Source organism: Acartia tonsa, chromosome 6 (genome assembly GCF_053477335.1).
Source record: "Acartia tonsa isolate MP-2025a chromosome 6, ASM5347733v1, whole genome shotgun sequence".
Taxonomy (NCBI): domain Eukaryota; kingdom Metazoa; phylum Arthropoda; class Copepoda; order Calanoida; family Acartiidae; genus Acartia; species Acartia tonsa.
The window spans coordinates 25,196,847-25,213,864 of NC_137265.1; the positions used below are offsets into that span (position 1 = coordinate 25,196,847).

Genomic DNA, 17,018 nt, shown 5'->3' on the forward strand with positions numbered 1-17,018 from the left:
TAATATACTTTTATAGATTCAAATGAAAAGTAAATATGAGATATCAATTTCTTCTATTTATGGTTTTCTGTCATTATAAAGGTTAAAAACGTTTTGAATATACATGGTTGACAACATGCATAAGCAGCGAAGTTCGTAAATATAAAACATTGTAGATGTCAAAGAAAATTAAGCAAATCAGAAAATCAAACGAACATAATGAGTTTTAGAGTGGTATTTACTATTTACCACAAAATTTAGATGTCTATTTTTGATAGCAGCGGAGAAAATACAACGTTTTTAAAAGTTTGATAGATACATGTGCAGTAACTATAGACCGACGGATAAAGTTATTTCTCGAGTAGTTGTATATTGATCAGCAAAATTTTCACCTAAAAATTAAACCTTCTATTTTAAATTGCAGAAGAGAAAACACATTTCCCCTGTAGTGCAGTTGCTTATATTATTAGAGCAAAAGATTTTGGTTTCCCAAACAATTTTGAGTTTCATAAAGATCAGACAATTCATTCATAATACACCTTAAATAAGAAAGACCTTACTAAACCAGAAGCTTTTTATAGTGCCTATAAAAAAAAGACGTCACACTGGCCTGCCATTTTTTGGCACTATAAATAGCTATAAGTAAAATTAATATATGTGGAGCATAAAAATAATATTATGAAATATTTTAGTTACACGATGTATACGAACTATATTTCTAAACTCAGAGGTTCCTTTGGATCAGGTAATAAGAACAAAAAGGGACAGTCCTTGTCTTTGTCTTTACATCAAATTTATAAACCTTAAAAAATAGCCCTTTAAAAAAAATTTCCGGAGTATTCTAATTTTAAACAACATCTTAAAAGCAAATGTAGTGGATTTTACTAATGCTAAAATAATTTTCAAATTCTTAGTGATCTTTTAATAATTTTAATTTGATTGTAGATGGGATGCATGATAGGGTGTGAACCCGACACAGCTGCGGCCTATATCAACAAACCCTGGCCCGATCAGTTTTCTTATTGTTATAGGTTAGTCTAATTTATATAGATTCTTCAATTAATGCATATTACTATTCAGCACCATGGATTTATTTCTCTTTGGTTGAATTTATTTTTTATGTAGGCACGCATATTTTTAATCAGTGGCGTGCAGTTTTACGAGGGTATATACACCACCCTATAAAATCAACATACTCAAAAGTCAAGCAAGTGTCCTCAAATTTAAGGGGGCAGGGGGGAAGGCGTTTTGACTTTTTGAAATTGACTTTCTCGGCTGTTTTATCATGGACATTGTCAAGGGAGTGCAAGGGTGTATCAAGACGCTTCTTTTTCAAGGTATAATGCAAGATCGTGGCATGGCGTAGCCCCATGGTTGGATATAATTCAGCTTGGCAAGAAAACAGATGACAATGAGAGGCTTTGTAAGTATATTTTTATTGCAAGGATCTTTTTAACAATGACGATAGTGTTCTATAGTAGGGAAGCATTTCATTTTGCAAAACTATCATTATCTCTCTCTCTCTCTCTCTCTCTCTCTCTCTCTCTCTCTCTCTCTCTCTCTCTCTCTCTCTCTCTCTCTCTCTCTCTCTCTCTTGTAAATTTAATCCCTATTTTCCCTATTCTACTGGGCATCCAGTATATCATTTTCTTGGTCTCAAGGTGTTTAAAATATTGAAGTATTTGAATGTTTCACTAATTGTTTTTAATAAAAGATATTTTTATATTATAGTGGAAGGAATATTGTATGGATCTTACAAATCAGGTAATTTTAGTTTTCTTCAAAGTTAATGTCAAACTTTTAAAGCTTATTATAGAGAGGATAAGATTAATTGGGCAGTGTGATTTGAGTCCCTTTTTATGATCAAAGGCCAATCAGCGTTTAACCACAGGCGTTCAAAATGGGGATGTCATCATCCCCCCTCAAATTAGATTAGAAAGGCCTTCTTTTTTTTACCCTCTTACGAAATACACCGCTCACACAAAACCCTCTGCACGCCACTAGTCTCAACTAAATACTTTGAAAGTATCATTTACTGCTTCTTTGTCAGATGCGCTTCACCAATAGTTAGGCCTTCCAGATAAAGATCATGCTATTAAAGGACCGGGTTAATTTACTGCAATAGTTTAATCTTGTGACCTAATACAAAAGGACAAGGTATTAAATCCCATATTTCTTGATCTTATTTTTGAAAAAACAGTCAACTATTTTTGTCGGAATAGTCATGTTATATATTTTTAAATCTCAGGTTTGTGGATTGGATTCCAGTCTGCAGAAACTGAATTAATATCATGGTTTGCTATCTCTCCATACAATGAAAGTATTTTTATTAGCACAGATACTCTTTAACTGGGACATGTCCGTACTGATAAAACTATAAATATATGATAGTTTACTATATCTCCATATAATGAAAGTATTTTGAGAGTTTGGTTGAAATGTTTGGACACTCAACATAATGAACCAACCAATCAAAATTAAATGACAGTCTTCACGGTTGTTAAGTCAACGGATAAGAAAATATTAGTATAAGACTTTGGGGACTAGTGTAATAAAAAGACCAATGTTACCTCCCTCTCTGCAAAAAAGTACATAGATTTAAAAGCGAAGCTTTTCTATTGGGTTATTTACGTATTCGATAACATTATGTAAATGATTAAAGGTTATATTTTGAATAACGATTTATTCAAGTACAGTTTTAATGAAATGTTCCGAATCATTAAGTTGATTTATTGGTCAATCATAAATATAACAAGGATGACAACATCCATAAAAGCGAAGCACTGAAACGGTAGGACAAACGGACATTAACACTTGTATAGTGTCTAAACTGAATATAAAAGTATAAGAGTCGAAGCAAAATTGTAAGTAAATTTGTTGAAAAACTTCTTGATACAGGATAATGTTTATTGAGTTTATGGACATACTTACATTTTTAGGATTTGATTATAGAGTTGCTTCGCTTAAAATATTGTTCTTTGTTGTCCCAGGAATCAATATACCAAAAATCAGATCAAACGGATAATCAGATCACATAAAAATTTGCTGTTAAATAATTAGAAAAATCAACATGTTTAAAATGGACGTACGGACATTCTTGTAATGATTATAGAGTTGCTATGCTTTCTAAATCGTACCTAACTACTACAGAAATCATCATGCAAAGTTTGAAATCGATAGGACAATTCTAACATGCCTAAATTAACGAATAAAAGCTATCTATCTCGGACGGACGGACGTACGGACCGACCCTAATTATATAAAAGCTTCGCTTTTAAAAAGTTGTAGTTAAAGGGGATGGGAGAATGGTTTAGTTAGTTATCTATTTTTGTGGGGGGGGGGGGGGGGAGATACCCTGATATTGATAATTATGATTTACAAGAATACCACTGTGTATTATCAGAATTAAAATCAGATAATCATAATCTGAAGTTTAGTCCCTAAAATCAATAATTAAACTTTAAAACATCCAACCCCCTTACATAGACGTCCAAGGGGGGCGGGTAATGGGGCGATTACCCCCCCATTTAAAATTTACCCCTACCCTGGGGGTGCCGTAGGCACCCCCAACCATTTAGGAGGGGGTAAATTTTTTTTGGGGGGGGGTAAACTAAATTTACCCCTGCCAACAGATTTCATGGGGGGTAATTACCCCCCCCAAGCAAATTTTACCCCCGGGGTAAAAATTTTGGGCTTCGCGCGCCATTTTACACCCCCCCCCCCCAAATACGAATTACCCCCCCCAAAAAAAACCTTGGACATCTATGCCCCCTTATTTTCAAATTAAAAAAAATATAGAAAAAAAATGCTTAATCATTGTATCCATGTATTCCTGCATATTGACATTGTTAGGATTCATAATTTATTCATCAACTATTTGAAATATTATGTTTTGTCTATATACTACAGAAATAATTATGTTTGCACTTTATTTCCAGCATTTTTCATTAATTTTCCTCACTAAATAATTATAAAACTTTTTGCATGATTCAAATTCATATTAAATGCTAGTTTTAAAATATCATGTATGTTACTTTTGTTGATACTAGCGGCTACGCCCCCTAGTGGCCTCTAAGGGCACTAGAGGATGGGGGAGTTGAAGAACCTAATTTTTGGAGTGGATACAAAACCGCGACAGGGGGCCGAGCTCTGCGGCCATGACCTTCTAGCATTAAGATTTTTCTTATTTTTTAGTAGATTTTTGTAATGTCGCGGTTTTGTTACTGTCGCGGTTTTGTTACTGTCGCGGTTTTGTTATGGGGCGGTTTTGTAACTGTCGCGGTTTTGTATCCACCCCAAATTTTTTATTTCAAATTTAAATAGATTTTCTGATGGAGGGAAATTTTTTTTGGTGGAAATTTCTCTAAGCAGGGTTGTGGTACCCTCCTCCAGAATAGTTATAAACCATCCCAGGACCTATGAGAAGCTCCGATTTAACCATAATATTTCTATTTCTAGGACCCATATCCTGTCCAAAACTGGAAGCATCAATGCCTTATGTAAGTAATATTTATCAGTATTAGCACAGTTATTTTATTACTAGGACATGCTTGCTGTACTTGTACATTTACAAAAACAACAAATTGACACATTTTTTTAACTGTTAAGTTTAACAAGGAAGATACATAAAAGTAATTTCATCAAATCAGACACCCAGATAAACAAGTATTTATCAAATAATGTCACAAAATCTATAGGTAGAATCTAACATGCCCAAATCAACGATCATTTCTATCCGTTACAGACAAACGAATCGACCATTATTGCAAAAAAGTGATCTAAAATCATATTTCTTTTTATTAAGTGAGAAATTTAACAAAAACTATGCGTTCACTGTTTTATAGGTGAGGCCTGGAAAAGTACTAAAGTAGCAACCTAAATTGTCGACAGTTTTTTGCCTGTCATAATATCAATGTATATTATAAACATGATTATTTGTTTTTAGGGTTGATTTAAAGACTGGAGAAGTAAGTCTTCACTTACAAGGAAAACTAATACACAAGGAATACAATTTTCTTACTTTTTAAAAGCGCAGCTTTTCTTTAATTAGTATCGGTCCGTCCGGGACAGTTATTTATTTTCTTTCATTTAACTAAACCTATCGATTTGAAACTTTACATGGTAATTCCTATAACAGTTAGGTACGATTTAAGAAGCGTAACACTTATGTAATCGTTACAAGAAAGTCCATACGTCAATTTTAAGCATGCTGATTTTTTTTACTTTTTGAAAATATTTTTTTTGTATATTATAATTATCCTATTTATCTGATTTTTGGAATACTGATTCCTATTACAAAAAGGTACAATGTTATTAGCGAATCATTTCTATAATCAGGTCCTAAAAATGTAAGTTTGTCCTTAAACAGTGTCCTGTATTGTAGTTGTTTTGCAACAAATTTACTTACATTTTTACTTGGACGTGTGCTTATTCAGTTCTTAAACTCTTCAGGTCTTCGCTTTTATGGATGTTGTCATCCTTATATACTTTCAAACAAAACCCATTAATTGGATTATAATTTTCTGCCTAAACTTTTAATTATTACTTCTTAATAAAACATCTATGATCTATTCTATAACTATAGGCCTCAAACAAAACCTATTAAAATGGATTATAATTTTCATTTTAAACTTTTATTTTTTCTTAACCCTTAAAAGTCGGACCCTTTTTCGCACCTTAATCAGTAGAAGGGGAGGGGGGACCCTTGAACGCCTTCCCTAATATCTTAGCTTCTATTAGAGCTAGAGGACTAAAACATTTTGTGCATGTCCCCTATTTGATAAAAATTTTCGACAATAAGTCAGTCAAAGTCATATTTTGCTTCCTATACCCTTTTGTTTAACAACCTTAGTTTATAGGTTTATAGGTTTTGTATGTCCTTTTTTAAAGTCCCTTCCCCGTACCCGACCGTTAAGGGTTAATAGAATAGCTATATACATATAATTATGGAGTGTCTGTAGATAAGTATACAATACGAATAAAACTTATTTACAATATCAAATTTTACGTACTTTTACTATAGATATTCTAAGTCAATTAAGGAAATACATTTTTAATAACAAAACTATGATTCAGAGAGAGAGGGGACAATGGGCTGTTAATAACACTAGTCCCCAATGTTTTATGAAAACGTTTTCTTGATTCATTAAGTTAAGTGTTCAAACGTTTCAGCTACTAATCTTAATCTAAAGAGGGGGTAAATTTGTGTATCATCATTTGGGATGTAAATTAATTTATTGGAGATTGTCTTATCCCTTTAGATCCCTAGTACCAATTACTCTTATAGTTCTGTTGGTGTGTAATGCTTTTGCTTATATTAGATAAGCATAGCTAACTTTTTGGTGATTTTATCTTGATGTATTTTCTGTTTTTAACACGCCAAGTGTGTTCTATAAAGCTTACTCTCCCTCACTATGTCTGTAAAAGTAACTTTGTAACTGTGTCATGATGATGTCTCTTTTGAATATATCTTTTGCTGTTGACGTGATCTATTTTGCATATTCTAAATGGGTTCATTTATCTAATTAATTTCTGACTATTTATAAATCGGACATGCATAAGCAGCAGATGTTTAATGTGACCACATTTTATTTAATCTTTTTGTGTTCTGACCCTTTTTGGTTGTGTTTTTTCATTTGTAGTTGAAGAAAATTAATAATCAGGAAACATTTGTTGATATTCCTGGCATTGCCGCCAAATGGACACATCCTATCGAATATGTTGGTGTGGGCTCTATGAGGAGAAACGCTGATGTCGGTGAGTAATAGTCTTTCTTTCAATCTATAATACAAAGTAGCTTGATGTCTGTCCGTCTGTCTGTCTGTCCGTCCGTCCCTTAAGATCTCGGTAACCACTGAACCGATCGGATTCTACTCTTCAGGGTATATACCTATTGGTCCTGTGGTGGATTTAAGCTAATTTCTTGGGAGTTGGGACACCCCCCAACCCACCGAAAAACAAAAAAATTTACCCCTATTTTTTTATGGGGAGATTAGTTCACATAAACTACGGGAAGCACCAGTAGTACTTATTTTTTTTATTACCTCTTTGGGCAAAGCCCCTAGAGGCTGGGGGCGAAGCCGCTAGTATATAATATAGAGGCCAGGGGTGCTGCTACTAGTTTACAAATAAAAAAGACTGGTTTCATGTTTATTGGAAATGAAATTTTTTTTCCTTAACGGGATGCTGCTAGTTCTTAAACTAGCAAAAGTATAATCACTGTGTTTTTGACATAAGTGGGTGTATAAATCACATTAAAACTAAATTTATGCCAGGACAATTACAATTAATGGATATAGAATACGTGAAAGTTTTGACAGGGGAAATTTTGAAGTTAATTTAGGTTATCATTTAATGGTCTAATTAGTTATAAACCTTCCCAGGACCTATATGAGGCTACACTGTAAAGTAGAACCATATCAATTCTATGATTAAAAAGAACCTTCGGGAAACACAAACAGACATTCTGTTACTTTTTTATAAGAATTATATTTCTAGGTCATATGTCAGCTCCTGTGGAGTTTACAGATGTTCAGATTTATAACAAAATACTGAATACAAAAGAAATTAAAGATTATGCAGACTGTAATGGCGAAAGGTAAGTTTGTTTTTTAACATGCCAAGTGTTTAGCTTTGCTTGCATGGATGCTGTCATCCTTGTTTTTAAATAATCAGATCTTTTATTGCAGTTAAACTTAGCATTCTTGTTTATATTTCAATTTGATGTATTATGCCTGACGTAATAGCAGTTAAAACAAGGGAGGAAGGGGACTTGAGGTTGCTTTTTACACAAGTCCCCATCGTTTTATAACAACGTTTACTAATTTGCTGGCTTATCCTCCTTCCTTGGGTACTTTTTTGAATTTTTAATTTGGTCGGTTCATTAAGTGGAGTTTCTAAACGTTTCAACCACTTTTGTAATCAACATAAGGGTAATTTTGTGTATCATTTTGGGGATGTACAGTATGACTCTCGAAAAAGTATTTTTTAGCATCTGCAGCCTTTATTTCTCAATGAATTATTAAAAAATGTATATGTCCTTGTTCTCAATAGATTTCCACATAAGTAGATATAAAAATATTTTTTTTTACCTCCATCAACACCGAAGATTTTTAGAGCTAAAGTTTTGAAAAAGTGACTGAGGAAAAAGTAACTTTTAACATGAAACGACTTTTTTAGCAAAATTAATTATTTTTGTTACCAGCAGAAACTTATACAAAAATGAAATAAAAAATTTAGGCTTTGAGTTAAAAGCATTTTTTTACACATATTTTTTTAGTCTTTTTAGTTTAATGATATTTTGAAAAACTTACTTATTAGGCAAATTTGTTTTAGATTAAAAAAACAAATAAATCTTTATGAATATAGCAGGAAAATTGTTTTGTTTCATAATCCTAACTTTAATAACAAAAAAGTTATAATGAAAATAAAATTATAACATAATGATTTTTTAGTCTAAAAAACGTAATTAACCCGCTATTAAATGATTGAGATGTATGAAAAGGGGGCGGAGCAACTGTAATAATTAATTCTTTTCATAAATAAGGGTAAATAAATAACCTAAAATTTGCAAATAATCAATTCATTCAGTAGTATTTTTTGCCATAAAAAATTGATATTTTTTGGTGAAACAAAAATAAATTAATTAGTTAACTTGTTTTTCTTTGTGTATTATTATTCAGTTGCCAGAAAAACATTATATAACCATCCAAAAATTAGGAGAAACAAAAAAAATCTTTTTTTCAGTCACTTTTTCATAACTTTAGCTCTAAAAATCTCCGGAGTTAATGGAAGTAAAATAAAATTTTTTATATCTACTTATGTGGAAATCTATAGAGAACAAGGACATATACATTTTTTAATAATTCATTGAGAAATAAGGGCTGCAGATGCTAAAAAATACTTTTTCGAGGGTCATACTGTACATTAATTTACCGGCCCATTTTCTTATCCCTTTAGATCTCTGAGTTAAAACACTTCTTTAGAGCTATTATTACAATTTGTAGGGGAGAGATAGCTTCATGGCAGGTGGATAATTTTCTGATTGAAAGTGCCAGACAGGAATCAACACAAAATGAGAAGTCCTACAGAACTGAGATTTGTGGAGCACGGGGAAAATCATTCTTTCACGTTCCTTTCAGGTAAAAAAATCGATTTTTTTTATCTTGATAAGGCCTAGCTATTCTAACAATCAATTCTACAAAAAATCACGAAACCTTTGGAAGTTAGGTAGGGGTATATTTTTATGTAACTGAAGAGGGATGGGTAAGAAGGGGAGGAAAAGTAGTAGGGGGTTTTCCTTTAGATTTGTTTGTCAGAATCACATTCCCTTTTCCCTGAGTAATGATACTTTACGGTTACATCTTTTGTTTTGGTCTATACCTTTTTAAAAAGATTTTTTTGCATAATTTTTCCACGTTTTGCAAAGGCATTTATGAAAAAGAGTTTCCTGTGAGGATATAGCACATTTATTTTTTTCTTGAAATAGAACCAAGAATTAAATATTTCACTAAGAAAAAGTAACACAATAAGGAAAATAAAATGAGAAATACTAAATATCGATAAATCATAATTCATCATTGTTTGGTCATTTTTTGTTAAAATATTCATTAAACATTCATTATTCCAAAAAGGAACATGAATATATTTTACTAGTGGTTGAATAATTGACAAATTAAAACAATCCTAGGACCTATGTGGACCTTGTTTGAAGTTGAGAAGTCAAGTGGTTCAAAAGTTCTTGAAATATTAAGCTACATTTAAAAAAAAAAAACTTACTAGCGGGTGCGCTCCTAGAATAAGGAGCTATGTATTAAGGGGCAAGGAGATCAGAAAAATAGCCTAAAACCATACAATAACCTAAATCTAAAAAATTAATAACCTACATCCTTAAAATTTTAATGGATTTAGTAGTAATCAAGATCTTGAGCTACAGACAAAATAACTTACTGCTTTATTTAATAGAATTTATATAAATAAAAACACTATTTTTCTGTTATAAACAGTTTTACTTTGTCAAAATATCAAATTTATTTGTGTTTGAATATCATTTTATTTTAGAGAGATATATACTGGAGATGCAGTGCACTTTTGTAAAAGATTTGATTCAGACCTTGTGGCTTATACAAACAAAGTAAGTAATTATTCGCCAAAACAAAATGTTGTCCTTGTTTTTGAAAATTTTTATAGAAATTTTAAGAATAAGTTAGGTTAAATGGACCTTGCAGCATTAAACCTCTATGGTTTTGTAAGTTTTAAGGTACAGTCCCTTTTGTAGCAACGCCCCTTAAGAAGCGTTTCTTTGTATTTTCATAGTAGCTTTTCTTCTATTTCTAGCCCCTGCAGGGGGCTCTAACCCTGACCAGTTGCTTAACCCTGTGGGGCAATCACCTAACCCAATATAACCTAGCCTAGCCTAAAATAACATATCAAAGCCATTTTGAAAATACGACGAAAGGGACTATACCCGTTTTTTTTAAGGTGATAATTTAATCTCAACTTTTAAATGCAATAATAGTTATTTCTCGCATCGTATTATAAACGGCTTTCCGTGGATATAGAAAGTACAATTATGAGATTAAAACTAGTTTTTTAGCCCCGGGGTGCCGAAGGCACCGGCTAAAAAACTGGTTTTAATCTTATGATTGTACATTTCTATATTCGTAGAAAGCTGGATATAATACGATGCTAGACATAGTTTTTTCGTATGGATGAGAACCGGTTCCTATCCACCGGATTCGAATGAATACGAGAAAAACATTTATAAAAATTCTTTACCTGAAAGTCTAAAAAGTAAAATATAACGAGATGTGCCTGTTTTTTAGGTAAGGCATTCCCCTTTTATATTTTACTTACATTTACAAAAACCCTCCAGAAAAGGCTGTATAAGCAATTTTTAAAACATTTTTTGTTTGTATTTAGGCAGAATTTGAGGAGGTTGCTAGAAACCTAAGCAGTGCAAAATACCTGAAAAATATGGGAGAATGTGTTGAGAAAAAATCAGATACAGAATACAATTTTAGATTTTGGCTTGACGCCACTTTTCAACAAGATACATGGAAGGTTATCAACATTCTAGTTAACAGCAGTGTAGTTAATCTATACTTGGGGGGGAGGAGGGGGGATGATTGAAGCTAGTAAAAGTGGCTGACTCAGATTATGAGGTCAAAAAAAATTAACCAATGAGAGGCCAGTATACACTGTAATCGTCCGTACGTCCGTAATGGTTAGCTCTTTTCGTTAATTTAAACAGGTTAGAATTGTCCTATCGATTTTAAACTTTGCATGATAATTCATATGAAATTTAGGTACGACTAAGAAAGCGCAGCAACTCTATAGTCGTTACCAAAAAGTCTGTACGTCCATTTAAAACATTTTGACAACAAATTATGCGATTTATCTGATTTTTAAAATGCTGATTAATATTACAACAAGGAACGATGTTAACAGCGAAGCATCTCTGTAATCAAGTCTTATAAAATGTAACTATGACCTGAAATAGTATAATGTATTTAAGCAGTTTTGCAACAAATTTACCTTGTTTAATTCTAGACATCTCGAGGAAGTGAACTGAGTTATATACCCTGGGTGAAAGGTAGACCTTACGGTGGCAGTTTCACATGTCTCACTATGAACCTGGAGCTAACATTAAATGGTAATAACTTGTAAATGATAATTTTAACTGAACGATTAGTTGGAGACAGATTAGATTTCTTTCAGTGCCATGCCACGAATCTCTTTATAGAGCCTATAAAAATGTCGTCATACAATACAAATGACCAATGATAGGCAAATACATAGACTAAATTACTAAAGGCAGGCTAGTTTACATTTTAATTGATAAATGGTAGGTCAGTATGGCGTCCTTTATAGGCACTATAATTTTATAATGTTATGAATCATGGATCTTGTACAATTTAGTATTAACAAGTACAAATTAATCTAAAGCTCTATTATAAATATAGGTGATGTGGTAGAGCTACAAGAGAGTTCACTCAGAGATGAAAAGTGTACCACAGGAAAAGATAATTATAGAGTAGATTTCGGATCATGAAAAGAAAACGAAGTAGTGGGTTTCATCATATTTTCTCAGTAGCTATTGACAGGTTAGGTTAGGTAAATGTTGATTGCAGGGTTAGAGCCCCCTACAAAGGCTAGAAATAGGAGGTCCAGCGTCCCTTAAGATCTCGGTAACCACTGAACCGATTGGATTCTGCTCTTCATGGAATATATCTACTTGTCCTGTGGTGGTTTTATTTTATTTTATTTCGGGATGGACAACCCAAACCCAAACAAAAAAATCCCCCTTAAGTTTAAAAAAAAAATTATTTGAAATTAGTGGCGGAAGCACCTTAGGTACTTATTGTTTTTTAAAAATTACCTCTTGGGGAAAAAAGCCCCTAGAGGCTAGGGACCAAGCCGCTAGTAAAACAAAACGTACCAGAGTAAAATAAGGAACCTGTCCTTCCCTATCATCTATAGTTATATTTTGTTACAGCTGATTCGTGTCCCACCTGCGCGGCTGACCGTCCTGTTCCTACCCTCAAGCTCAGAGGACTCTGCAGCCAATCGAAGCTGGATACTGTGTATTCACTTTACATGACCAAAGAGGGACAAATTGTGTTCTTAGGTAAAGTTTTTATATTATCCTTATACTAAAGTAACAGGATGTCTGTGTTTTTGTGTGTTTGTACCGAAGGATCTCGCTAACCGCTGAACCGATCGGGTTCTCCTTAACAGGGTAGCTTCTCATAGGTACCGGGAAGGTTTATAACTATTTTCTTGGGGGGTGGGACACCCCCAACCCCCCAAAAAAATGAAAAATCCCCCCCAAAAAATTTTTTTTTAAAATTCTTTTAACTAAAATTAAAAATGAGGGGGGGGGGGGGGTGGGCACCGGGACCCCCCCAAAAAAAAATTTTTCGCCCCCCCCAAAATTTTTTTTTATTTTTTCTTTTAAAATCTAAAATAAGAAATTTAACTATTAAATTTGACTCTCTCCTCAAGTCCCCCTAGAGGCATCTAGGGGCGTAGCCGCTAGTAATAAGATTAAAGTATTATTTCCAAGAATTCCATGATAGGCCTACAATTATATTTTATTAAATAACTAGCGGCTCTGTATTTGTTTCGGAAAGGGCAGAAAAGCAGCCTAAAACCATCCCAATGCCAAAATATAAAATAAAAAATAAGACATCATAAAACTATCCAGGGACCTTCGTGAACATCCCTAAAAGAGAGCACTCAATCGGTTAAGTATTTAGACATTGAAATCTTAAGCTTCAGACAAAAAAAACCTTGCTACTTTTGATAATAGGATATTGTATGATGTAAGTACATATAATCATTTAATGTGTGTGTTATAATATCAGAAAGGCTTTAATTACAGTCAGGGATACACTACATACTTGAAACACATGCTAAGATTTTTTTTATTTTCTAGGTGAAGTAAACGGTCTGATAACTTATGACAATGATAATAAGTTATGGAAAGTAACAGATAAGAGATTCCCTGGAGAGTTTGCCACAATCAGTAAACCCTACAGCTCGATGCTAATGGGGAAAGCCACTCTAGACTTTGAAAATATGAATGTAAGTAAAGTTAGAAGTTAAACTCTAATGAAATCTAACTATTATTTAATTCTCTAGTAGGTGCTCCCCTGGAATCTAACAGCTAAAAAATAGCCTAAAACCATAGCAAGACTTAGATCAAAAAACCAAACAGCCCAAAACCATCCCGGGACCTTTATGAATCTTTCATTTCATAGAGAACTCAATTTGTCAGAAAATTTAAAGCTGCAGACAAAAAACCTTAATACTTTATAATATACTAGCGGCTTCGTCCCTAGCCTCTAGGGGCTTTGCCCCAAGAGGTGATAAAAATAATTTTTTGGCGAAATACCAAAGGACCAAAGAAATCTTCTACAAAAAAAAAAAAAAAATTGGGGGAGATTTTTTGTTTTTTTGGGGGGGTTGGGGGTGTCCCACCCCCCCAAGAAAATAGCCTAAAACCACCACAGGACCAGTAGGTGTATTCCCTGAAGAGAAGAATCCGATCGGTTCAGTGGTTACCGAGATCTTAAGGGACGGACGGACAGACAGACGGACGGACAGACAGACAGACGGACAGACATCGTTCTACTTTGTATTATAGAAGATTGTGTTTCCATGCACTTGCTTGGTGGTTCCTAAGAACTTCCAAGGGCGTCCAAGGGGATGAAGGGGTGATATAACCACTCGCAAAAAATAAAATAACCCCATACACCCCATAAAAATTTACCCCCAAGTTTAACACTTTTTTTTAAGGACAAATGTGTAGAAAACAGTGAGAGTAAGAAAATTGCTGCCACGTTTTCATCCTGCAAAGATGGATACTTTACATGCAATGATGGACAATGCATAGACATTGAATCAAGGTCAGAATAATAATTATATAAATATAGATGTAGAACCAGACAACTACCTGGATCCCCCTGTTGGGGACCTCTTTCGTCTTCCAGAAAATTGCTTTCTGCACTTTTGGAGCAACTTAGCTGTGTTAATATTCCTGATTTTATTTGTTGATTTACAAAGACCCAATTGAAAGTCGGCACAGGGTCCTCGGGATGGGAACATACAGTTATTCAACACCTACCCCCTCTAGTGTTTTACTCTAATGTGAGAATAGATAACTTTTTATAACATAGACAATTCCTAGTCATAGTCTAAAGTTATTATTTTTAATTATAACACAACATTTGTCTTAAAGTCATTACATAAGGATGACTTGTTGTTTTGAAAGTATACTAACCTAATCAATGTCACATTTTGTTTAGATGTGATCAATCCAGCAACTGTCTAGATGGTTCAGATGAACAAAATTGTAAAACTCTTATCATCAAAGGAAACTACAATAAGAAAACGCCACCCTTCAAGCTGGACAGACTGACAAATAATATCATGAAAGCTAAGATCAATGTTTCTGTGATTGTGTTTGATTTGTTGCAAATAACTGAGGTTGATCTGGAGTTTACCTGCAAGTTCAAGATGATTCTCGAATGGATGGATGATAGGTATTCTTTCTTTTAATTTATAAGAAACTTATTTTAGTATAAAAATACAAAGGCAGCTCTTTATACAAAGACATCATACTTGACTTAGATTATATTTTAACCTCCTTACATGATGGCCAAAAATACCTCAAGAAAGTTAAAGCGCATATTCATATTTTCAGATTAGAATTTTGGAATTTGAAACCACAAGATTCCTCAAATGCCCTCAACAAAGAAGAAGAAGAACAGGAATGTTCATTTAAAAAAAAAATATTCATTACAACTTTTAACTTAATCAATCAATTTAAAATCAAAAATATTATAGAATTTGTTACTCATCTTGTACAATTCAGATGTATATGGGTAAATTTCTTTAAGGCTTAAAAGAATATTTCATTCAAACTTTTTTTTTTTTTTGGGGGGGGGTATTTAGGATTTAAAATTGGTTTTTGTCAAACTTTCCTTCTATAAAAAGGGTTTATAATCTTCCTGGGACCTAGGACAAAGAGACAGACAGACAAACAGCCTTCCTTTTTTAAAGCAAGAATTAAGCATGACCTGTTTGGTTTACATTTAAAATTGGTATTAGGTTTGTTTAAAAAAGCGTTAATCTTCTATCATACCTTTGAATTGCATATCCGTAACAAACTTACAATAATATTAAAGATAAATATTTAACACATCTCCTCCTTTGCCCCAAAAGCTTTTTTTATGTTAGAAAAGAATCACTCCTCACCCCGAATAACATTGTGTAACATTCCTATATTATACCCTGTTTTGTCCACGGACAAAATGAACAATATTTTAAATCAGATTTGGCTACCTACCTTGGTGTTTAGTAATACAGAACAAAATGATATCACTGAGGGAGATGAAAAATCCCAACTTATTGCTGGCAGACGAACACCGGCTAGGTAGGTCTCAAGATTATTGATGCAGGATAACAGAATAAGCTATAAAGCTGTAAGGGTAATTATAAATTTTTCGATTAAGTGAGTGATAACAATAGCAACAAAAATAAAAAGGCCCAAGGGGGTCTTTTTTTCGCGTATTTTTCGTTAAGCTATGTGTTACCGTTTTGTCAAATGCGCTTATTAAGTCAAATTGTCCTTAATTTTAAACAAACGTATTTATGAAATGGCCATAATTAAGAACAGTTTGACTTAATCAAATCCTTTGACTACAACCAAAAACCCAACTTTACGGAATTGTGCGATGAAAATGACCCTCTTTGTAACATTTTAGATTCAGTGAGTGATAAAATTGTATTTGCTTTTGAAAAATGCTTATCTGTGATATTTGTTCAAATTAAAATGCACTTGTCCGTTGAATTCTTACTAATTTATGACACACGAAATTAAAAAAAACTACATAAATGTACATAGTACAAACAATTAAAAATATGCTATACAGACTTTGGCATATTATCATTTTAAGATTAAATTGCAAAAAATATTGGGGTCAAAACAAATTTGATAGATTGGACCAGACAGAGAAGAATTTTATAGTGCCTGTAAAAATGGCGACATACTGACCTACCACTGGTCAATGAAAATGTTTACTAGTCTGCTATGGTCTGTGTGTTGGCCTATCATTGGTCTTTTGTATTGTGAGACGTCATTTTTTATATGCACTATAATGTGCTTTACAGACAGAATAATCGAGGAAGGGAAAAATAAAATATTGTGTTACATGTGATACAATTATAAAAAAGATAAACTTAAAGAATATGTGCTACAAAAAAAGTTTTGTTTATCATAAATTTAACTTTTGATTGGTTTGATGGCAACCTATTTTATTAATATTAACAGTAAAATTTGAGATTGGCCAACCAAAATTAACTTTGCCAGGACTATAATTGTTTTCCTTGTCGCTTAAAACCATTTTCACCTCTTAGTGAAGTTAATCAAGCAAATTTAGCTTGGTCAGTTTAGACAGGACTAAGTTAAAGCAATGGATATATTATTACTTGGATCTTAAACCAGATTGTCATGTTCTATAATAAAGAGAACT

At 33.0% G+C, this 17,018-nt stretch overlaps 1 protein-coding gene across 1 annotated transcript in view; it reads left to right on the forward strand.

The window, feature by feature from the left end:
• The window catches only part of LOC145322214 (uncharacterized), a 33,817-nt gene continuing 16,799 nt past the window's right edge, over positions 1 to 17,018 (forward strand). Inside the window, exons 1-21 of the mRNA XM_080164070.1 lie at positions 1 to 81; positions 672 to 724; positions 925 to 1,010; positions 1,317 to 1,402; positions 1,711 to 1,743; positions 2,228 to 2,295; positions 4,438 to 4,478; positions 4,925 to 4,980; positions 6,640 to 6,735; positions 7,477 to 7,576; positions 8,985 to 9,119; positions 10,039 to 10,111; positions 10,900 to 11,040; positions 11,530 to 11,632; positions 11,943 to 11,992; positions 12,472 to 12,607; positions 13,418 to 13,566; positions 14,281 to 14,390; positions 14,790 to 15,026; positions 15,188 to 15,251; positions 15,816 to 15,919. Of these exons, the coding sequence (XP_080020196.1) occupies positions 36 to 81; positions 672 to 724; positions 925 to 1,010; positions 1,317 to 1,402; positions 1,711 to 1,743; positions 2,228 to 2,295; positions 4,438 to 4,478; positions 4,925 to 4,980; positions 6,640 to 6,735; positions 7,477 to 7,576; positions 8,985 to 9,119; positions 10,039 to 10,111; positions 10,900 to 11,040; positions 11,530 to 11,632; positions 11,943 to 11,992; positions 12,472 to 12,607; positions 13,418 to 13,566; positions 14,281 to 14,390; positions 14,790 to 15,026; positions 15,188 to 15,251; positions 15,816 to 15,919 (1,967 nt within the window). The 5' untranslated portion in view covers positions 1 to 35. The remainder of the gene's footprint in view (positions 82 to 671; positions 725 to 924; positions 1,011 to 1,316; positions 1,403 to 1,710; positions 1,744 to 2,227; positions 2,296 to 4,437; positions 4,479 to 4,924; positions 4,981 to 6,639; positions 6,736 to 7,476; positions 7,577 to 8,984; positions 9,120 to 10,038; positions 10,112 to 10,899; positions 11,041 to 11,529; positions 11,633 to 11,942; positions 11,993 to 12,471; positions 12,608 to 13,417; positions 13,567 to 14,280; positions 14,391 to 14,789; positions 15,027 to 15,187; positions 15,252 to 15,815; positions 15,920 to 17,018) is intronic.